Source organism: Polypterus senegalus, chromosome 1 (assembly GCF_016835505.1).
Source record: "Polypterus senegalus isolate Bchr_013 chromosome 1, ASM1683550v1, whole genome shotgun sequence".
NCBI lineage: Eukaryota > Metazoa > Chordata > Cladistia > Polypteriformes > Polypteridae > Polypterus > Polypterus senegalus.
The window spans coordinates 89,957,653-89,982,426 of record NC_053154.1 but is presented as its reverse complement, the minus strand read 5'-3'; the positions used below and the strand labels follow the sequence as shown (position 1 = coordinate 89,982,426).

General features: G+C 37.9%; 1 protein-coding gene across 2 annotated transcripts; it reads right to left on the bottom strand.

Moving 5' to 3' along the window:
* Positions 1-1,178: 1,178 nt before the first annotated feature.
* Positions 1,179-23,819, bottom strand: LOC120529300. 2 transcript variants are annotated; one of them, XM_039753140.1, is made up of 9 exons: positions 23,671-23,819; positions 18,786-18,848; positions 17,251-17,403; positions 16,806-16,907; positions 16,587-16,685; positions 10,494-10,592; positions 8,241-8,327; positions 4,405-4,503; positions 1,179-1,944 (listed from the first exon to the last, which is right to left on the bottom strand). In XM_039753140.1, exons 2-9 carry the CDS (start codon positions 18,838-18,840, stop codon positions 1,886-1,888), a joined length of 753 nt encoding a protein of 250 aa, XP_039609074.1. In that variant the 5' UTR covers positions 18,841-18,848; positions 23,671-23,819; the 3' UTR covers positions 1,179-1,885. The 2 variants fall into 2 exon arrangements, with proteins under 2 accessions (XP_039609074.1, XP_039609075.1); XM_039753141.1 differs by lacking the exon at positions 17,251-17,403.
* Positions 23,820-24,774: the final 955 nt, after the last annotated feature.

Below are 24,774 nucleotides of genomic sequence, written 5' to 3'. Positions count from 1 at the left end.
CAAAAAAAAAGAATTATGTTAAGAACAGATCGATCCCCACCCCTGAGAGAGAGAGCAAGCCAAACAGTGTAAAATTTAAGGCTTGTAAAAATACCTAAATTAAGAAATTCTCTGTGCTTGATAAACTTATTTTAAAATATTACTGATTAGATCCTGCCATGTTTTGAAAAAAGTCTGTACAGATCCTCTAACTGAGTATTTGGTTTTTTCCAATTTTAAATAGTATAACACATCAGTTTCCCACTGACTTAAAAGAGGAGAGTTTGGGTTCTTCCAGTTTATCAGAATAAGTCTGCGTGCCAACAGTGTAGTGAATGCAATCACAATTTGTTTGTCCTTCTCCACTTTAAGCCCCTCTGGGAGAACCCCAAACACAGCTGTTAATGGGTTAGGAGGGATTGTGAGTCCAAGGCTGTCTGAGAGGTAATTAAAAATTTTTGTCCAGAATAATGTTAATTTGGTGCAGGCCCAGAACATGTGACCTAGTGAGGCTGGAGCTAATTTGCAGCGTTCACAGGTTGGATCATGTCCTGGAAACATTTTGGAGAGTTTTAGTCGAGACAGATGTGCTCGATATATAATTTTGACTTGTATAATTGTATGCTTTGCGCATATGGAGCTCGAGTGAATTCTCTGCATTGCTACTTTCCACTCCTTTTCTGATATATTAATTGAGAGGTCATTTTCCCAGTGTCCTCTTGGATCTTTGAAAGGAAGGGATTGTAAAATGATTTTATATATTGTAGAGATGGAGTCTAATTCCTCAAAATTGAGCAATATTTTTTCCAGCGTGGATGAGGGTGCAAGATGAGGAAAATCTGGAAGGTTCTGTTTAACAAAGTTCCTGATTTGAAGATAGTGAAAGAAATGTGTAGCTGGAATGTTAAATTTGGAATGTAATTGTTCATAGGATGCGAAGACGTTGTCTATATAAAGATCTCTAAGCAAGTTAATTCCAAATTTTTTCCAGATATTAAAAACTGCATATGTTTGTGAGGGTTGAAAGAGGTGGTTCTCTTGCAGATGTGCCACAGATAGAAGCTTCTTCGTCTTAAAATGCCTTCTACATTGGTTCCAGATTCTAAGTGAGTGGAGCACAATTGGGTTATTTGTATATTGCCTATAACGTGTGTTTATTGGAGCGCAGAGCAGGGAATACAAAGAAGTACTGCAGGATTTTACTTCTATTGCGGTCCATTCCTGTGTATGTTCTTCTATTTGTGTCCAGGTTCTTATCGACTGTATATTATAAATTTGCTTTCTTAACAGTCCTAGTGTGCAACTAAAGCCTAGCAGAGTTGGCAATGCCCACTTTGTCCTACACTATACAGTATTTCATACTAAACCTAATCTTACAAACATATTTGAATGATATGGTAGGTAATATCAGCAATATATATAAATATTTTGCATAAATTCCATTATATAAGAATGGGCTTTTGGCAAATCACCTGATAGAAAGGTGCTTTCAAAGAAACTGTTGATTGCTATTACCAGTCTTCCAACTAACACTACTTCAATAGTAATCCACTCTAAAGTGCTATATAAAGACTTAAATTCATCTGTTGATGCTCTCTTGTTGATATTTAATATTCTATTAGTGTCCTTGCTAGATAATTAAATGATGAAGTGGAGGAAAACTTCATTTGCAATATTAGTAGTCCTCAATTCATCCTTGTAGTAGAGGCAGAACAGCTCCAAGGGAATGGGTTTGGTTAGTATAAGTAGGACATTTGAACTTTACTCTCTGAGGTAAAAGTAAGCGAATGAAGTTCATAGAACATTATAATGTCATGGTGTAGTCTTCATGATCTGTTTTCATCTTAGAGAAGCAGGAAGCTTTTATCTTCAGCACTGGTGGCAGGAGATGTTGTCCATAGCCAGGTTATCTTGAAGTTCCATATAGCAGTGTCAGTGATTTTATACACTTGGGGTACTCCTTAACTGTGCAAATAAAATCAAAAACAATTTTGTTTATTATCTTTACACTTTCTTAGCAACTGACTGTCCAAGAACATTTAGCTTGCTGGCAAAAATCACCATCTGCTGTGTCTCCATTAATCCAGGCTAGAATATAGGTTTCATCCCTTAAGTTATTGAATTTGTGTTCTCTGCTGAGAGACACAAACCCTACTGAGTACAGATAACATCCTTCATCTTTTACCCAAATCAGGTAAAAAGAAACATATTTTGTCCATGTCATTTGTTTTGGTTTCCTTGCACTAAAACCATTCAAGTTCTACACTTTGAACTCATTTTGAAGTGTATCATTAAATTAATAATATGGTTTTACAGTTTCTGAGGAGCCTAACATTGCAAATTATACTGTAGATTACAATTACTCAATTTCTCAGCCAAATGGCTTGTCAGGATTTTTTTTTCCAAGTTCACAAGTGTGCAAAACAAAAAACATATGCAATGTACATTCGAAGGCTGGATTTATAGTGGTGTTTTGTAAGAACTGCTTTCTGTTATTTTTTTCTACTCTGTTCTTGAACGATTCTTCTGGATTTGGACTTGTTAGGCTGTGGATTGTCTTTCTAAGCCAATCCTTTTGACTTTCTTTGCCCTTTTGGGGTTTTCGTTGTATTTTTTTAGGAAGTAAATCTAAAGTTCTATGCCACACATTAACACATGTAACTTGATATGAAGGTGGCCACTGGAGGGCTAGATTTATGGTCTTCAGTCTTATCCAATAATCACTAGAGAGAAGATATCTATTCATGCTGCTCCATTACAGTAGTAATAACATGGTGTGCAGTAGTCATTGTGTGCTTTCAAGGGAGCAACGTTTCACTCCAGGGTAACCACCGACAATCCTTGCTCTAATGTATTTCTGAAAGATTAGGTTGAAACCATGCAGCTTCAGCAAATCCAAATTGTTTGAAGTCATTAACATTATGTGGCCTAAGGTATGGACCGGCCACCCAACTGGGATGATAGGTGCTTCATGGTTAGGATGGGATGCCAGTGTGGTTAAAGGACATGGGGAGACAACCTAGCAGGATTACATGCTCCCCCAACATGCTAGGTGGCAGGCTTCTAGTGCGGACACTCATAAGGCACACTGGATATTGTATTCCTGTAGAGCAGCCTTGTTGGGTTCCATTGGTGCTGTAGGGATCCATCCTTACTTTATGGGAGCGTTTAACCTGGAAGTACTTCCACTGGGCTATGCTCCAGCAGCAGAAGTACTCCCAGGTCCAACATAAAAGAAGCCACTCAATCTCATTGAGGTGAGTTGTAGTCAGATGGAAGAAGGACAATGCCTGCCTGGAGGAGTAGAAGGAGAGTGGAAAAGAGAAGGAGAAGAACTGCATTGTGAATAAGTTTAATAGTTGTGGGTTGTTGTACTGTGTTAGCCATTATGGATGCAATGAGAAGTGAAGCGAAATTACCTTTTATTGACTAACTGAAGCGATTACAATATGCAAACTTGAAAAGATTACAATATGTAAGCTCTGAAGACAGTTTGGGCCACTTCTTCAGGCAAGTTAGCCAAAAAAGGTGTGTTTTTGCTTCACTTCTCAATGATTGTGTTTAGTAAAGCAGCCTTTTTTGTAAGGTATTTGTAATAATAAAACTTTAATTATATCAGGAGTTGTGTCATGGTGGTTGTGTCTGAGGTTTGGAGTGCTACAACACCCCCTATTGGTCACAACACCATTCACCAATTGTATGTCTAGAATCAGTTTCTCTCAGTGATGACTGTGACCTGAGAATCAAAAAAGTACCATCTATCTTTATTTCTTTATCTCTCACTCTCTTTCTCTCTATGTATTTTATATATTGGGTCTTTAAGACTTGTATATCTTTCTATCTCTGCTACTATCTTCCTGCACAGGTTTTACAGTCTACGGTTACCAATCTCAATATTACTTCCAGCATGTCTTTTAGCAGCACACTACTCATTACTACCTATTCTTGTCAAACTGCACTTCTTTTTTCTTGCTATTCTTTGCATCAGGTTTTTACCTGTCACACTTTTCCACTTCTGTATACTCCTTGTCCATCATCTAGACTCTTTAAGGGGCACTGGAACATGTTTATTGAGCCTTCACAGTCCCTAAGCAGCTGCCCATAACCTGATGCAATCTTCTCCATAATGTCATTATACGCTAATGTGTTATAGTTAACTTTCTTTGGAAAGAAATGTAATTGACTTGGCTAACTGCATTGACTCATATCATAGCTTTAACAAATTAAAGAGTTTCTGCAAATGCTTACAAAAGGATAAATGAACAGTTTGGACTGACATTTCTAAAATAAATAATTCATATTCACAATAAAATATACATACGCAATATTAGAATACAACATGAAACCCAGTATAAAATGTATATAAATTAGTTTTAACACACACACACACATTAATCACATATAGTCAAGAGAACCTTTACTTACACAAGCCATGAATTATCGATACAATGAAAAGCAGGAAGTATATGGAGTCAGCAGTTATGATAATGGGATATAGATCATCCCACGGCACACAGTGTTTCCCTAGGAAATAGACACTTTGCTTCAGTCAATTTAAAAATGACCTTAACACAAAAATAACATTTAGACAATTAGTGTTAGGGAGCTGGAATTAAGAATAACATCAGTAATTGGCATTTTTTGTACATAATCAGTGTAATATTGGAAAATGTCAAACGTTCACACGTGTAAGCTGGAAAATATAATTTAAAATAACAATGCAAACCTTTTTAATATAAGGCTAAGTATCCAAACAGAGATGATGTGCTTTGTGCTGATTAGTGCATTAAAGTACGAATGACATTTCACTGTGTACACTTGACAATAGCGACCCTATGAAGCATACACCTCTGTTTCAATTATCTGAACACACTTTCCACTTCAGGGTTGAGGATGGGTTGGACCTACTCTCGCAGCACTATATGAAAAACAAGGTGCAAGTCCATTGCAGGGCTTGCTTGCTCACACACCCACACTACTTCATTATGGCCCGTATCACTGACAAAGGTGTGGTGTTTAATGGTAAGTGCACAGCCCAATGTGACTGAACTGGATAAAGCTTAAACATTCTTCAGCAGATGAGGAAAGCTGGAAGTGTGTTTGGTGAAAATCTTGCTCTGTCTCAGATCTCTGATCTAAAGGTTTATTATCAGGAAGAGTTTTAAAAGATGTACATCTTGCCTGAAGAAGGGGCCTGAGTTGCCTTGAAAGCTTGTATATTGTAATCTTTTTAGTTAGCCAATAAAAGGTGCCATTATGCTTGGCTTTTCTCTAAAAAAATATACAATAACATGTAACAAATAATAATGTTAACTGCATTATTTATAATTACCAATGACGGCCGTATGTCGAACCAAAAGGAAAGACCTATATAATATACTTCAAGTAGAAAATAAAAATGTCCTTGAATAGGTAAAAAAGAAATTATGACACCTGAAATAGGGTGTCATAATTTCTTTTTTACCTATTCAAGGACATTTTTATTTTCTACTTGAAGTATATTATATAGGTCTTTCCTTTTGGAAAAATATAGGATGGAGTCTATTTTATAATATTGACTTTAACTAAATTTACCATACACCCATCCATCACCTGACATTTAAGTCAAACATATCAAGTATCATATCATTTGAATCATTTGCATTCCATGAAACCTATTGCTCCTAGTATGGAGATAAAGAGAGTGATTCAACAGAAATTACGAAAACAAGAGGGAAAGGAAGACAATATAGTACTGTACAATGACCTATCAATTTGTTATTTGGACAAACTGATACTTTGGGACTTTGATGTAACAGATTTAATTAAGTAAGTGGAGATAATTACCCGCTAAGCCAGGGGGTGGCAGGGTGCACTTAACCTACTTCTGTTCTCTCTGCAGGCCAAGTACGGGAAAACCTGATTTAACATAAACAACGGCACGTCCGGTTCCGATGCCAAGAACAATGTCACTTCCGGTTCCGGCCTCAGATGACATTACTTCCGGTTTTGGCTTTTAAAGCCGCCATCCTTTCACAACTCAAATTAGCTCAGTCTGGAACTCAACATATGCACATCAGTGCCTATTTCAAAACCCTTTTGCAGCTAGGGACAATATAAGGGTGGCTGCCTCAAACCTTTTTCGTGTGTTGAGACTGATTCTTTCACAATAACTAAAACTACTCTCTGATATGAAGGAGGCAAAATCTGTAAATAGAGATGTACAAAAGCTAAGACAGTTATAACTAAGAAGATTTTAAGGTATCACACACGTGTGCATGGGAGGCAACTAAAGAGCTCGAAAGAAGGTAATTCCCGATCAGATCATGGGGGGCAGAGTACACTGACCCTTTCTGTGTTATCCCCGAAGACCAAATTCGTGAAATTCTGCTTGGGCCCTTGAACTTCACTTCCGGTTTCACCCCTGAAGGCATCACTTCCTCCTTCCATCTTTAAAACCCACTATGTCTATAACAAACCTCAGTTCTGTTTAGGACTCTTGTCTGTAAAGCCCTTTATTTTCGCAACCTTTTCGCTTTAGCAGCCAATTCCCAAATATACAAGAGGCTGCCACAAACCTCTTTTTGTGTCAAGGCTCAATTATTTATCACAAAGGCTTTAACTGGTGCCTATAATACCTTTACAATACAAACAGACCCAGACAAGATAGCACCTATGAAAACAATGTTTTTTATTCTATTATCATTCATAAAATTGGGTTACATAATTATTATATTTATAGACCCTGTTCTCCTTGCAGATCAATGAAAAATGAAAACTATTCATTTTAAACGTAATACAACAAAATGACCTATTAAGTTGTGCTCTATATAGACCACATAGCCTGTAAATAGGATGAAAAATTATATTTCAGATAGTTTGTGCACTGTAACAGACACTAAAGATGGGCTACTGCCTGAAGCTTCTGGAATAAGTTTCACATTTCCAAGATTCTAACTGAACTGGATGAGCGGTTTTCCTATGTTGAATAGTTTTCAAGGAATGATGGTTACCATACATGATAATGTGACAATGTAAATAGTTATATAAGTATAGACTGAGAGCACCGTAATCACGCCGTCTAAGAAAATCTATTTGATATGAACTTCCTAAACAGAAACAAAACTTTAGGGTTAGGAAAATGACAATCTTCAATACATTGGACAGAACACACCAACTACACACACTGCACAACCTGGACACAAGACTCTGGGGTTTTCTGGTAGCAGCTCTAACCACCATGCCACTAGGTGTTTACTAGACAGCACGAGGCCAGTAAATAGTTGAAAAAATGATTTTCTGCATGCATACCTGTTCTTTCAGCACCAAGACAGTATATTTCTTTAAAACAGGGCATTATTCCATGAAGTAAAAAGGAGTACAAATCAAACTTCTTTGGTGGCTTTCTTAAATGTAACACACTTAGGTTGTCCTCCTCTGTGTTGGGTGAAGATTAAAATGCCTCTGACCTGCATCAGCATAATATCTTTCCAGGATGCATCCCTGATATGTACTGTATGTATTTCTTTCTTTTGTTTCTGATGGCAACCTTTAAGAGAGCATATGGTACTGGACTTATCATACCTCTTTGGGGGCTTATGCTCCATTGCCTTGACTAGGAAAAGCACTAAACAAAAATGCAAATGCACATTTGAGAAATAAAAAGGTGATCCTCATTTTTATACTGAAAATAAAGGGGCTACAGCCTTCAAGTCTCATCAATAACTGAACAGTTCTGGTTGTACATGTGCACATACAGACAACATTAACCCTAGAACACTGCAAGGCCAATAAGCTAACCCCTCAGCTGGGAAACAGGCTTGCAGTATCAGGAACAATTTTACATACTACAAAAAATGCAATTTCATCAAACGCTAAATTTCTGCAGGACACTTCTTACATAATGCTGAAAAGCCACTGCTGCAGTCACGGTTCCTATACTGTACTAGCAATGACAGACGTGAACATGTCCTAGGATTTAAACTTCAAAGAAAGTTTCACTGCTCGATGAAAACATACAGTATGTACTGTACCACTGACTAAAAGTGAAAAACTAATATTTAAATATGTGACAAATTACCAAATTCTTTAATAAACAATTTACTGTAAGACAATAAAGTCCAATCTTTGAGTAATGCCACACTAACAGCTATGTTGACAGTCCTCACAACTCTTTTGGGTTTCTATTGTTTGTTTTTACTTGTGTCTTTTTTCCTTTTTTGTCTTAATTATATATTGATACTTGGGCTTGCTTTTAATAAAGGGATTAAAATGTCACTTACCGTATTTAAAGATTAATGCCACAATCAGAGTGACAGCATTCACGACTGGCAAAACTGTTGCTCCAAAGTAGTGCCCCAAACGATGGGCTTGTAAAAAGATAAAGAGAGTAAGGGATTGTAAATAACATAGGACTACATTCTGATGGTCAACAAAGATGCAGCTGCAATGACAACTACACAAGTCCCAGGTTCAACTAATAATTTATTTTGACATATACCCTCACAACTGCTTCTATCTCTTTCTTCCTGTCCTTCTTCCTCTCCTACCACTCCTACAGATGAGTTTTGTCCTCCATCTCCTGACTCTTACTCTCTGAATGGATATGAGCTGACTCCTTTTTTACAATACCCTGGAGTATTTCCGGTGCCAGGGCATAGCCAGTGGGAAGAACTTCCAGGTCAGACGGAAGTTCCCTGAAATAGGGAGAGCTGCTTTTAGCAGTGCCCTCTGGTGGCACCCAGGGACCCTGACAGGGTTGCCCTTCAAGACCACTGGTCCCATGATACCCTGTGGGTGTCCAAACTGGGAGCAGACTGGAGAAGAACTGCCACCTCCTATGTTGGGGGATAAACTGTCCCAGTCCATTCACTACTCTCCAACTGCCCCAACTGGGATAGGAATCATTAGTTATCCCGGCCAGGTTACTTCTTCCATTACCCTTGTTAATCCATTATGGCCTTCCAGCTGGGTAAGGAAGCGCTCTCCAACACAGTCAGAAAGGTGGTCCTTCCATGTCGCCATTCACTATACTATTATATAGTATATCGGGTATATCGGGTTGAATAATGGATGGATGGATGTTTTAGACTGTAGTAGCAGACTGCAGAATGGGTTTAACTTTTGCATACTTTATAACCGTAATGCTTACAGAATTAATTTTTAACATTTCACAATTAAAGAAGGCAGCATGGTGGCGCAATGGGTAGCGCTGCTGTTCGAGCTGTTAAGAGACCCAGGTTCGCTTCCTGGGTCCTCCCTGCGTGGAGTTTGCATGTTCTCCCCGTGTCTGCATGGGTTTCCTCCGGGTGCTCTGGTTTCCTCCCACATTCCAAAGACATGCAGGTTGTGTTGGCTGGGATTGGCTCCAGAAGACCCCCGTGACCCTTTAGTTAGGATATAGTGGGTTGGCGGATAGATGGATGTATTAAAGAGTGGAAGCAATAGCAGAGACAAGACCTGTTATAATATTGGCCATTGCCCTCTCATACAGTTTCTCACTCACTCACCAAACTAGCATTGAAATTCATCTGTTTATTTTGATTATCATTACCAAATGAAAGAACTACTTAAATTCATTACATGATATTTTCATTCTCACAAGTATTAACTGCTTATTTTAGTCTTAAACAGCTGCATTCACTTTTTAATTGCTTTTTATTAGCAATAAAATGCAAATGACAAAGCCCACCAGCAGTTCTACACCTAGATTGGTTCCATTTACAGTACACCTGTGTGTATTCACTGCACACTATTTGGTTAAATAAAATACTCAGAAGAAAACTGAAGAGAAAGTGAAGAACTGTAAATTATTCATCTATTTTAGGCTGCAAATCATTATGAAGATCATTAGAAAGGGGAAAAAATGATTTAAGAATGAGCTGACATTGCACCACAGCACAAGCAAGTCATGCTATTAAGTAAGATCTGTTAAAATGCCATCTTGGGTGGCTGAAGCCTGCCTCAATAGCATTGTGAGCAAAGTAGAAGCTAGTCTGGATGAAGCTCTGGTCCAAGGCATAGCCCTTCAGACACAGCTGCCCTGGACCAGAAATCAGTCCATTGCAGGACCCCCCATGTACACACCTGCACTCATACAAGGATGGTTTGGAATTGTCAATTAACTTACGACTCCTATTATCCTAACCAAGACCCCACAAAACATCAACATAGGCATGAAAATAAACTGGACACTCGTCTTAAACAGCAGACAGGTGTAGGATTTGAACCCAGGACACTGGACCCATTAGACAGCAGCAGCACTTACCACTTGACGCATATGATGGAGTATTGTTATAGAATCAGACTTAGAAAAACACCCTCAACAGCAGGTGGTCAAATTAAACTAAGATTCAACCAAAAAAGAAACCATGAAAATAATAAGAAAAAATAAATACATTCATAGAAAATTCATAATAAAGAAAAATTATCTATGATATGCTCATGTTACAAAGTAAATAATACACAAACTTAATTAATAATATAATGAAATGTGTGTAGCTCATTAATTTTACTTAAATGCTTTAGGAACTTACCAGTAAATGTATTCCTAAATAGAAATTCCAGCAAGCCCAGATGAGGTATTTGCACCAAATGCACAATGCCAAATATTATACAAGAACTTTGAATTGCATCTACATAAAAGAAATAAAAAATAAATAAACTTGAACATTCTTCAAAAACAGGCCACAATTCTATACCAACTGTGAAGTGACAATTACATTTTGCAATGGCTTCTACAATTAATTGACTTAATCAATTGTAATATTACTAGAATATTAACTCCATACAAGAATATCCATTACATTTACATTGATTTGCATTGCATAAAAGTATTGTACAGGTACACATGGAAAAATGATGAGGAAATAGCACAATTTATACTGCTCAAAAATGAAGGGAGCACTTAATCATCATCTAACACCAAGGCTTCTGGGATATCAGTCTGTTCAGCTGGAAACATAAGCGCTTGTTAATCAACTTTACCTCCTTTGGTGCAAATGAAAGTGACTACAGGTGCACTGCAGAGACAAGAGCAAGACACCCTGTCCAAAAAAAGGAAATGGTTTTGCAGATGGTGGCCACATACAAATGCTCTCTCCTTATCCTTCCTGACTGATTCTTCATTAGGTTTGTGTTTTACTAGTGTTCTTGTCACTACTTGCAGCATGGGATTGAACCTGCAGCCAATTCAGATTGCACAGGTAGTCCAGCTCCTCCAGGATGGCACATCCGTATGTGTCATTGCAAAAAGGTTTGATGTGTCTCCTAGCAGAGTCTCAAGAGCATGGAAGAGATACCAGTAGACTGGCTGTTACACAAGAAGAGTTGGACAAGGCCATGGAAGGGCATCAACCCAGCAACAAAACCAGTATCTGCTCATATGTGCAAGGAGGAACAGGAGGAGCACTTCCTGAGCCCTGCAAAATGACCTCCAGCTGGCTACTAGTGAGCATGTTTCTGACCAAGACTGTCAGAAACAGACAACAAGATGGTGGCATGGTGGCCCAACATCCCCTAGTGGGATCTGTGCAGTTCAATTGCATTCGCCAGAGAATACCACAATTGGTGCCCAGTTCTTTTACATGCACACAAGGAGGAGATGGGGCACCAATCCATTGCAAGATGAACACACACACACACTCTAGGGCCAATTTAGCACTGCCATTTCACCTGACCTGTGTGTCTTTGGACAGTGAGAGGAAACTGGAGCACCTGGAGGAAACCACACGAACATGATGGAAAACATACAAACTCCATGCAGGGAGGACCCAGGATGTAAACCCTACTACAAAGCAGCAGCACTACCACTGTGCCACCACGCTGAACTAATACATCTATTCATTTTGTAATTCAGTTTAGGGTCATGGGGCTCCAGAGTGTATCCTGGTAAGTTTGGATGCAAGGCTGGCAGTTCCTCACCAGGCACACTCACCAATTTAGAGTCACCAATGAACCTAAGCTGTGCATTTTTCATTGTAGGAGGAGAATCAAGTACCCAAAAATAAATGCAAACTACAGTACACTCACACCCAGTCTTCTACAGTTGTGAAGCAGCACTGCTAGCCACCGCAACATTACCCAGTACTGTACGTTTTAGTTTTAGGTGCTCCTTTGTCCAGTTTACAAACTTGCAAAACAGTTTACAAAGCAACGCATTTCATATTGTAGCATCAACTATTAATATAGCTTATAAAATTAAAAAAGGTACATTTCTGAATATCAAATATTTCCGCACTAAGGACACCTCAGCTCTACCTATTAACTGTGCACTAATGCTTTGTTTCATGTAAGACTTCCTTCACATTAAGTTTTTCCTCATTCAAATACCTCCTTCTCCTCCTCAAATATACTGTATTACATGCTTTCTTGGCTTCCATTTGTGATATTTAATGCATAGGTTCATTCACAATTTACCTAACAAATCATATGGACATGTTTTGTAAATATAGTAATCTTATTAAAAACAGACCAGGCTTGTGGCTTCCCTCTTGCACGCACTTGTATCAGCAAATCTATGCACAGAGCCAATGTCCTTTTGGGATATTTGTGAATAAACAAGTCATTGAATTAACAATAAAGAACAGTAATAACAGTTAAAAAAAATAGGGAAGTCAGACAGTTCTCTATCTGCCCTAGATGTGGGATGACAGGTTTTTGCATCACAATTAGCTATTTTCAAATAAAAACAAAACCTGAATTTGTTTCATGCTGTGGAAGAGCTAACAGAAGTGATTGCAAATATGTTCACCTGGAATACCAGTTCAATTCAGTATGTACACATATCTGCTGCTAATCATCTTGATGTTTTTAATGCAACTACAATGCATAATAACTATCTGAGAAGACAGTAGAACCTCGAGCATAAAAGTCATTTTGCCTGAAGAAGGGGCCTGAGTTGCCTCAAAAGCTTGCATATTGTAATCTTTTTAGTTAGCCAATAAAAGGTATCATTTTGCTTGGCTTTTCTCTACTGAAATAAATATGTAAATTCAAAATAAGTACAAATAGTCCAAGCTGTACTGTCAGCATTTCTTTTTTGGTTCAGTCATATTATTATCTGAAGAAATAAAAACTTTTATTAACAACCAATTTCAACAGCCCCGTGATAAAAAAAAAGTATGTACTTACTTGAAACAGAAGATTTTTGTTCAAACTCGAATAAATAAACTGTGTCCTCTGATTTTCTTTTTCATAGTACTGCTCCACAATAAATAATTATATTCAAAGTTCAAATCACAAATAAGTACATGTTACATCAAATGAACCAATTTATAGTGTTTAATGAAAGAACGACCGCACAAGACTGCTAGATTCTGCTAATATCGAATATCGGTCATCTCGTCCCACCGCGAGCAAGTGCGGACATGCAATGGTTTTTCATGTCTGCACTTGCTTTGATACGTTCGATGAGACAATGCACAGACATATTTGTGCTACATTTATTTTCATACATTCTTACGTGTGACTCTTTTAATGACACCTTTTACCTTTTCATTCGCAAGTTTGGTACGTAATACGTTTTTATCAAAAAAGTGTTTTTTTGAATTATTTTACTTCTTAATTAGGTACATATTGGAATCATGGATATTTTGAAGTACCAAACAAATAGCAGTAGTAAGGGGGTTTATTTTTGCTGTCATCGACCCCCAAATTTTTTTATTGAAACTATCGACCCCTAGAAAGTTCAAATCGACCCCATAAAACCACATTACATACCAAACTTGCAAATAGGCAGCACAGTCCTTAACTTCCTTTTCCTCTTTGCCGCTAGAATGGACATGTCATGTCTCAGCCAGGGCTCCTCCCCTGGTTGGGGTTCAAATTCATGTTTTATGCATTTTTTTAAATTTTTGATTATTTTATTTATGTTGATTATGTGCACCACTGTTCACTTTTGGTTTTGTCTATGTATATGGTGCCTTTGTTATATGTCATGTTTTGTGGGTGGTCCACCAAGAGGTAGGGCCACCTATCAGTCACCACCATCCACCCTATAAACTTGGAGAGTCTTCCACTGTTTCTGTTGGTCATTGTAATGCATTCTGAAGTCAGCCAGTTTCTTATGTCTCCTTGTGCTTGTATGTTTTGTATATTGTGAAATTTTGACCTTTCTGCTGTTTTCAGCCACTCTATTTGGATTCTGTGCTAGGACATTGTTCGATTTGGATTGCTTTTGTTATAAGAAATTCTATTTTGCCTTTGTGTCCCATGGTGTAATACCTATTGTGAAAAATAAATCTTTCATTTTATGAAGATTTAGTGCTTGCCCTTATTATTAGCCAGGGTTTGACAGTGAAATCCCCCTCTAGTGAGCATTATCGGAAGTGTTTGAAATCCGGTGGTTTGGAGCTCTTTAGTGTTTGGAATTCCTAGTTCACGACAGAGAAAATATTTCCAGGAGATCCACTGAGCACTGACATCACTTCTGACTTAACTACTGAAAGCTTGCCTCTTCTGGTCCTTCTCCTTTATAATGAAGACAGACACCAGAAGTCTGTATTCACTTCAGAGCTAGCATCCAACTAGGCCAGATCTCTCTTATAAAAAGAAACTTAATGAAGCCAGCAATAGCTCTTCTTTAGCTGTATATTTTAATCATGAAAGACTATTCATGTGTTTAGTTACACAGTGAACTGTTTCTCATTAAATGTAATTATTCAAATGTGGACCCTAACTCTTCTTCTCACTTACTCTCTTTGTATATATATATATATATATATATATATATATATATATATATATATATATATATATAGTCACAGTCTAAAACCAAATCAATTAAGCTTGAGGGATATCAATCTGTCCAATTAAGAATCATAAGCAATTGTTAATTAAGTTTACCTGCTTTGTTGCAAACAAGTGCATTTGAGAGGCAACAGCAAGACACCCCCAAAAAGGGTGGTTTTGAAGGTGGTGGCCACAGACAGTTGCTCTCTCCTTATCCTTTCTGACAGTACAGTGCAGATACAGTATATATGAATACACACTGTCACACACGTGCATTGTATGGACCAAGCAAAGGTTATTCCACACCAGGCCAGGGGTGCACTAAACCTTCTCCTGTTATCTCTGCAGACCAGCTGTGGGAAAACCTGTCTGATTCAGAGAGGATCACGTCACTTCCAGTTCCAGCGCCCAGAAGAACATCATGTCCAACACACAAACTCGCATCAGAAGAACATCACTTCCGGTTCCCTTACATTACTTCCTGTCTGATCCCTTAAATCCGTCATCTTTGCAAACCCTCAACGGTTCTGTTTTGCATTCCATACTGAGAACATCTCTTTGCTATTTAAAAGCCTTTTGTAGCCAGGAATAATATACGGGTGGCTGCCCCAAACCTTTTTAAGTGTGTCAAGTCTATTCATTTCACAACACATACTACTGGTCAAAGGTTTTATACCACCAGTTTTCCAGTTTTTCTTCAAATTTAATCAGTTGAAAGGCAATGAATGACCTAAAATGGTGAAAGGTAAGCAGTAAACTGTTTAAATTTAAAAGTTTAGGTTGGAAAAAATGAAAAAGAAAATTTCAAAATTTTATAAATGGGTCTTCTTCAGGGAACAAATAATAGCTTACAACCTACAGATGTTCTGCAGCAATTAAAGTAAATTAAGCCTTGCAAATTGAAGCAAACAATTTGCACAGGTGTCCCAACTTCTGTTGATTACTTAAAAACCCTCTGTCTGTCTTGAAAGCAGAGATGGAATAGACTGTGTCACTACAACCTCTGAAGTACTACTTAGACAATATTCCAGTGATAATGGCAAAAACTGAGGAGGAATGACTGTGAGGGCTCTGAGGGCAGATAAAGAGAAGTTTGTTAGTGGAATCTTTGAGCAAGTGACACACTATGTATGGTTTAGTGACCCATGTCCTGCTTACAGAGGAATCGAAGCATTATGCACATCTGAATCTGTTCCTCTGAGAGTCGCAGTCAGGGCAACTAATAGAAAGGTCCTTACAGATGACGCTGCACTTGTGACCTGCTGGGCTAGCTACTTTGAGCAGGTGTTCAAAGCTGATCCTCCGGCTAGCACATTGGAAATCTCTGGGTCCGCGGTTCTTGAGGCGGATCCTCCAATTAGCTGCGAACCACCAAATCTGACTGAGATTGGACAGTTGGTGAGCCAGCTGAGGGTAAGGAAGGCTGCAGGGATCAGTGGTGTCCAGGGTGAACTTCTCCAGGCTGGTGGTAAGGCTGTCCTCCTGGTATTGCAAGTAATCTTTACTTCCATTTGGGAGACTGGCGTCATCCCAACTGACTAGAAAACAGGACTTGTCATTCCTATCTGGAAAGGGAAGGGTGATTGCCTGCATTGCGACAACTACAGGGGGATAACACTCCTCTCGGTGCTGGGTAAGGTCCTTGATAGGGTCGTCCTCCATAGGATCCATGATCACTTGTTCCCCTACCAGGAACTAGAACAATCTGGTTTTACACATAAAAAGTCAACCAGCACTGAAGTTTCTCATGGAGGGCACACACGAATATTGGCAGATTTTCTTTGCAGCCTTTCTCAATTTTCTTAAAGCGTTCAACTCAGTTGATCTATACAGTATATACATTACACACGTATATATATATATATATATATTATTGTATTATATACTGCCGCACTCACCTCCACAACAAATCCCTAAGAGAAGAAATGAAATAAACATGAAGACTGGTGGAACTACAGCATTTATGAAGAAAATACTAAGACCTATAGCACAGAAATCTGCAAATAAAAAACAAAATATTGTTATATAAACTGATTGGAAAATACATCAATAGAAAATAACACATCCAAATGACTTTTTGTTTATAAGAGATTCAATGTAAAACATTCTTGACTTACTCCCTTTTATGACACACAGAAGAGCAGGCATGGCTGTGATGAGTGCCACGGTCAGCGCCAAACTAGATAAAACTCCACTGCCAGTCAAACATGCAGACAATCCTAATAAAAAAGCAGTACCATTATAAGCCAGAATTAACATTTGAAAAAGTGCTTTATATCATGCTCTTTATGTGAACTACTGAATAAGAAAAAAAATGGGCTCATATTTAACTGACATTTTATCCGCAGTCTATTGTGGTATTGTTCACATTTGACTGTCTGCATGTTTTTTTCAAACCTCCACATTCTGTTGATGATCAGATTTATATGATCTGCTATCACTGTACCGAGGTGAGTAAATATATATGAATAACCACAGAGGTTGAATTGTACTAAATGTTCAGCAGCAAACACACCAGAAATTTCAGAAACACTATTTCACTATTGAATAACTGTAACAAACCTTTTTCTGCGTTTGCTCCACCGCATTTGCACTGAGAGGATTGTGAGTTGTTGTTCCCAGATTTTCCATCATTTGAATTTGTTTTACATTTATTATCATTATGATCTTGCTTAGATGTGCCACCACCTTTTTCAACTGGTTTGGATGTTAGACCTAGAGAATATGCTTATAATATTATCTGGAATAGTGTTAGTAGAACAGGACTAGCAATTCAGTTAGATTTTTTTATTATCGCATAGCACTCTTCACTGAACCATTATTTACAACTATAATGCATTAACAGCAGAATAAAAGCCCAAAGTTTCAGATCTGAATTCCCAATAGCATTTGAGAAGATTGAGTATCTGGGCTATACCTGTAGTTTCATAAGCCTGAGGAAAGCCATGCTAACTATAAATTGAAACAGCCACCAAAAAGCAACCAATTTAAAAAGAGTGAGGGTCATATTCATTATCTTCTGCAGAGGCAGAGTCATGGTCAGGAGAATTGTTAATGGATACTTGCTTGAGATCTCCACACTTCCTCTCTGCTATATTAAAATATCTCTCAAAGCCCCATGGGTGTATTGGTTTTGACCTGTTTGTCATGTTTAGGCTTTTTGTTTGATCCTGTGTGTTTATATTGTTAATAGTTTGGTCCTTGAAATGTATATCATTCTGTGATTATTATTATAAAGGTTGGGGGCACACAGAGCTTGCTTTATAAAACTTTGTAAGACCAGAGACTATGCTAGGATTGCGACAAGCTTTAGCTTTAGGAAAGAATTCATTTAAATGCTACATAACCATAATGAAAAAAAGGAAGGTTCCCCATTGTTTCTCTGACAGCAACACTGGGCCAAGATTTAGGGGATGTGGTTTTGGATTTGTCTCTTTTCAGTCACCTTAAATTGACTGATTTCAGAGTTTGGAATTGGTTTTGTTTAGCAGAGAATGTCTCAATGTGACCTTTATTAGCCATAACACATTTTCAGCCTTCTACTTTAGTTATTGAGGGAAATTAGCTGACTTCATCACCCATGGAGTCTACACCAGTTTTTACCAGCGTACTCTTAACATTTATATCTAAGTTTAGTTTTCACAGAGAATTTGCAGTAAAATTATTAAACACTAAACTTGTTATAATAGGATGCATCAACTCAGATTAGTATAACAGGGTTCTATTTGCTATCAAGACTTATTGTCACTCACAAATTCGTCTTTTATTGCTTATGAATTTAGGTTTTCTCTTTTAACAAAGTTCAGATAACTTATTTTTATGAATTTCTGCTTAAACAAGATAGTATCTATGATATCTCCCAGTTGCTCCTACTGTTTTATTATCTCTCACTTACATACTGACTCCTCTTACTTTGTTTATAGCATCACAAATATAATTAAACAATGTAAAGGGCTACTAAATAGTTTAATTTAAAAAAATGCATTTAACATTTAAGCACACAAAATAAATTTCTCCAGGATTCCTTGAAGATTATCTGTACATATGTACATACTGTATGTCACATATGTATCGCCCGTTAAATGTAGTGTACTTACTTTCCTGACAGCTTACTTGCAAAATACAGAATCCTATAATTAAGAGTTTCCACATTGTAGTATCTGAAACACAAAACACATAAGGATGAAAGCACTGCTGTGTTTATATTATTTTCATCCATTTGTCTTTCCGTGTATTATTATTTTCCAAATCTATTTATGTGAGTCTGCATTTCAAGAGCAACAGCAGGGAGAGAAAGGCAAAAACTCACTTGTAAAGTATAAGAAATTTCATGTTTTCATTTTTAGATGTCAAAATAAAATCAAAATAAGCATACAGAAGATACTCTATATAGTGCATTCAGAAAGTCTGTAGACCCCTTTTGTTATACTGCAACTTTGTGCTAAAATTATTGAAATGAATTTTTCACTCATAAAGAAGCACTCAGTACACCAGAATGACAAAGCAAAAACAGGTTTTTAAAAATTTTTGCAACTATGTTTTAAAAAGCATAGAAATAGCACTGTTTCTGAATGCACTGTTAGTTGAATTTGAGCATGAAATGCAACAACGATCCCTTTGGAAACAACATTTATTTCTATAGCACATATTCATACAAAACGCTATAGCTCAAAGTGCTTTACAAGATGTCAAAGAAAACTAGCAAAGAAGAACAAGTTAAAATGAGAAAAGAATGATAATGAATAAATACTATACAAAAAATAAATGAGACAAATATATAATTAAGAGAGCTAGAGTCCTTAAATATAACATCTCTAAATGACGGTCTGATGATAAAGTCAGTGGGCCAGGGTGGATATATAAAAGAAAACTCCAGTTAAAATGGAGGAAAAAAACAAAATCTGCATAAATGTCCTTAAGTAATTTTTTTAGGGGTTTCATTTTATAGGATTCAGTGCAGTGAATCTCGTGATTCTCTCTCATTCAAATATTTAAACATCAAAGGTGGCTGCACAGAACTTTGATCACGTGGTGGTGACACAGAACTTCACCACAGAAGAACCAGAAAAGAAAATAAAGAGAAGTAAACATTAATGAAGATTGCAGATTTATTGAAGAGAATGATAATTATATTCATATCTAATTTATTAATGTTGAAATAAACTGAAGTCATGAAAAGAACAAAAGTGTATTTTTAGGAATTATTTTTTAAAAATATTAAAAGTGTTAGCAAGGTGTTTCTGTATTGGTAGCATAGCCTCACTACTTCTTTTATGCTTGGCTGTTGGAGTAATAAGCAGACTGCTATTAGAAGATCTAAGGTTATGACATGGAATGTAGGGGGATATGCACTACAAAATGTAGGAAACGGAAAGATCATTTAAAGCTTTACATACCATAAGTTGCATTTTAAAGTCAGTTCTAAAAAGCATGGGTAACCAACGTAACAACACAAAACTGGTGATATGTGTCTTTGGCCCAAACATTATAGAGGGCACTCTATTTATAAGAGCCTGACAAATTCTTAAAAAGTTCCTTCAATTGTTTGAATGTTTGTGAATTGACCTAACTGAATTGGCATCCCCATGCTGTGTCAGGTGTATACTTATATCAAATGCTGCTGAGGTGTTCACCCTGTATTGTTTTTATTTTGATTAATATGACATATTAATGCTATTTTTTAATGGGCTGCTCATTAGTCTCAAATGTAATAGCCTCACTTATGGTTATGAAAAAAGTAGCTGCAATGGATTGTGCTTCTTCATCCAGCCTGGCTCTAAAAGTCAATAGAAAGCTTCTTGTGGATATCAAGAAAGACAAATATAATAAGCTTAAGTCAGCTGTTTTCTTTGATCTTCTAACAGCAAAAGAAACATTTGGCAGGAACAAGTAAGATTAGGTTAAGTGGTCAGTAGTTTCTGTTGCATTCCTCTTTATGGAGGAGGCTTAAACTGATGTACTCATCGCCTTCTGTGTGAATCAGCACAGCTGGCATAATGTCTGCATGCCTCTGCTGCCCTACCTCCTGAGATTTGGGAAGTTGCAATAATTTGGAAGCTTTCTTAAAACCACTGTGTAATTTTTTCTGTTATCCAGGTTTGATTACCTAAAAGTAGCAATGGCTAGCCACTTTGAGCTGACTGGTTAGACTTAAACTATTACCTTTGAGCTGAGCTCTACTCCTGGACCCTACCAGACAGCAAAATCCACAACAAAAGACTACTAAAACATATATATATATATATATATATATTTTGTATATATATATATATATATATATATATATATATATATATATATTGTGGAAGTTGACCCGACACAGACAGGCAGACACGCTCATGTCACCCACAAACACGTTTATTTACAATATTTACACTAATAAGTGCACCACAAACCCCCAAAGTCCTGGCCACACAATGCCTTTCTTTCTTCAGGCCGCCTCCTTGCCTTCTCCAGCTCAGTCCTTTCCACTCCCAACTCACGCCCTGAATGAAGGGAGGAGGCCCCTTTTATCCGCACCTGGATGAGCTCCAGGTGCTCCCCGGCAATCTCCCACTGACACGCCCCAGTGTGGTGGAAGTGCCGGTTGTTCTCCCAGAAGCTCTCCGGGTGTCCCTGATTCTCTTCCCCCCAGCACTTCCTGGTGTGGCAGAAGTGCTGAGGTCCAGGGTCCGCAAGACATTGGGGCGCCTCCTGGTGGTGACCACGGGCCCCAACAGGGTGGGGCTTCCATGCCCTGAACCCGTGGCCCCCAAAGCAACCAGGAAGGCGGCCCCCGCATGATCCCAGATGGGCACACGCCCACTTCCGGTCCTCCAAGGCGTCCCGGCCGGGTCGTGGCCCCTTGCATCCTCGACAAAATATACATATACACAGTCATCCCTCGCTATATCACGCTTCGACTTTCGCGGCTTCACTCTATCTCAATTTTTTTCTCATACACGCTTACGTCACTACGCATGTGCTTTCTGAGAACTTTTATCTAAGCCCCACAATGGCTCCTAAACGTGCTGCTTATTCTAAGCCTTCTGACAATAAAACCAAGCGCCAGAGGAAGATGCTTACTATCCAGGAGAAGGTGAAACTCTTGGATATGATCAAAGATGGCAATACCCTACAAAAGCCTCCTCACACATATGAAAAGACAGCCTATCAAGATGTTCTTCAGCTGCGCACCCAGACACCCACTGCCTACTCCTAGTACTCCTTCAGCGGAAGAAGACAACGATGCACATGCTGAAGATACTGCACCACCTGAAGACTCTCCTGTGAGGTTTTGCCTTCATAGGTTAGTGGTTGTGTGTAAGAAATGTGTGTATGTGTGTAATTAAATGTACAGTACAATAATCTACTATATAAAAGCGGTCAGGATTGTCCTTCCGTCCCATGAGTGCAAAGCGTAGCGGTATTCCACTTATCACAGACTTGTTACTTGCGGCTTGTGGTACGAAACGACGCAATGTGAGCAGAGTTCTGGTGCTCCCATCGTTCCCTTGCTTTTGTGCGCGATGCACTGGAAAAATAGACAAAATTATGTCTATGGAAATAATGTTGATGGAGTACAAATGCCTCACCGCATAGTAAATATCAAGGGAGATGGTGCTTGCTTATTCTCATCTATAGCTTATTTAGTGCATGAAACTCTGTCTTTAGCGGTACAGATTCAGGCTGACATTGTACGACTTTGGACAGGCACTCGAGGGGATAAAAAACTTTTCGGTTTTCGGGAGATGTTATGAATGGGCACTTTGATGTTCTCATTCCCTACACTTACGTGCCTGATGTACACATGGAGCACATACAAATTGAGGATAAAAGTCGGTCGCCTTAAAAGGTTGGTGAGACTATATTTGTAACGTCTAATATGTCTTATCTTCTCTTATTTTGTCTTATATATTGGGTAATACGAGTGTAAGGGTGACTAAAGGGTGTTATTTCATGTCTAGAGGGCTCTAATAATGATAAAAAAAAACTTATTTATAAGGTCGTAAACAAGTTTTCTATACTCTAACTGTGAAAATATTCGATTTATAAATAAAGAATCCTACTTTGCGAAAATTCATTTATCACGGTAGAGTCTGGAACGGATTAACTGTGATAAACGAGGGTTCACTGTATATATATATATATAATTGATTAAGTAAAGTATATTCCAGTATAGGTAGATTAGATGAAGTAGAAACCTTGACAACTTTAAAGAAGAATATGGATATATTGGGAAGAATATTGGGACAGCTTAGCTATTAGCTAAACAAATGGGCCTGATAGACAGAATGATTTCCTCTCATTTGACAAATTTCTTATGTTCTTATGTATTGTTACTTTGTAATCTACCCATTTTCCAAACTTTCCTATGCAGAGCCAGGTCACAGGGAAGTCCCACCAAGCACCAGGCAAGGCAAGAACATTCCTATGACTATCCAGTCCATCAGAGGGAGAACACATACACACACATGGGCCAATTTAGCATTGCCAGTCTACCTAACCTGAATTGTTTTTGGACTGTGGGGCTAACCTGTCAGAGGACACAGTTACATATAGATTGACCTACTTGGGCCACTTTAGAGCTACCAGTTAGCCTAACATGCACGTGTTTTGGATGTAGAAGAAAGGCAGAAAACCAGAAGACTTGGAGAAATCTCTGGAATGTACATATAAAACTTACCACCATGTCAATGGACCGCTGCAGAAATTTACCAAAAGCAAATAGTGACTAAAACCAAGTGATCCTAATAAAATGATTTAAACAATTAAGATACTGTAGATAGATAGATAGATAGATAGATAGATAGATAGATAGATAGATAGATAGATAGATAGATAGATAGATAGATAGATAGATAGATAAAAAGTCAACACTAAATCATGAAAAATCAGCTTTTGGGGGTTAAACAACCGGTAAAAAATTGCATTGAAAAGAGACGATGACTTCTTATAAACATCACATTTACAAAATGCAGTTGAAGCTATCATAGATCATACCTCTGTTCAAGCAGACAAGAAGGGAAGAATGCTGAGCATAGGTCCAAGAGAAAAGTGTTGTCTTCCTTGAGTTCCAAGGGTCCCAGCTTGAGATGTCCCACTTTAGCAGGGCTCTGCTTGGCTTCGTTTTCCTCTCAGTCTAACGTCTCACTGCAGATGCTGTTTAGATTGAATGGAGTCACCAGCAGCCTGGATTCTAAGTTCCTCTTTCTTTGTCTCTCCTCCCACAAGCAAAATAAAGTTATACTGTAGTTATCCATTTGGTGAATTCCTAATATTAAATAAAGTGATTATATAGACTTCCAGGAGAGAAACATGCCATACATCAGCTTAAAAAAAAAACTGCATTTTACTTCATCTTACTTCATTTCAGTTGAAAAGCAGCATGACGCTACAATATATGAAGAGTTACTAATAAACTGAATTACCTACAAAGACAACAAACAACATTAACTATATAATAAAACACACATTTGCTGTCACCCATCTGTGTTGTCTCTTTAACTTCTAATGTGATGAAGATTTGGTGTTAATGACTTGAAGTTGCTTTCTTGTTTATAATGAGTACTTTTCTTTTACTCTCATCACTTTTGCTGTAGTGCATTTTATATCAGCCAGTTGAAATAGTCTCTTGGTGTCATGCTGGATTATTCTATACAGAAAACCGAAACAGAGGAGCTCCAGTATTATTACCTATCTTCAGAGTCCTGAGCTGCCATTGTTAGGGTGGGCACATATTCTTTGGCAAATCATTTCATCTACATTTTTAGATCCCTTAATCACCTGAGTGAGATCTTTCAGTCACTTACAGTACGTTCAGCTAGGGATTACCCGAAGCAAAGCACTGCATTTCTAGATTGCCTCTAAGCAAAATTACATTAACACTAAATGTGGGCTGAAATGTGCCTTTTTGCCCCAAAACTGGAACTATTTAACTGAAGCTTTAGAGAATGATCCCAAATAACTGCCAACAGATACTGAAATAAAGCTGCAGACATTAAGGCTTTTGTGACTAACAGCTCATCCTTCAGTAAGACTAATAATGCTTCATGGAGTGTGTCAATCTATGGGCGCACAAAACGGTGGAGGCTCACTTCTAATCAA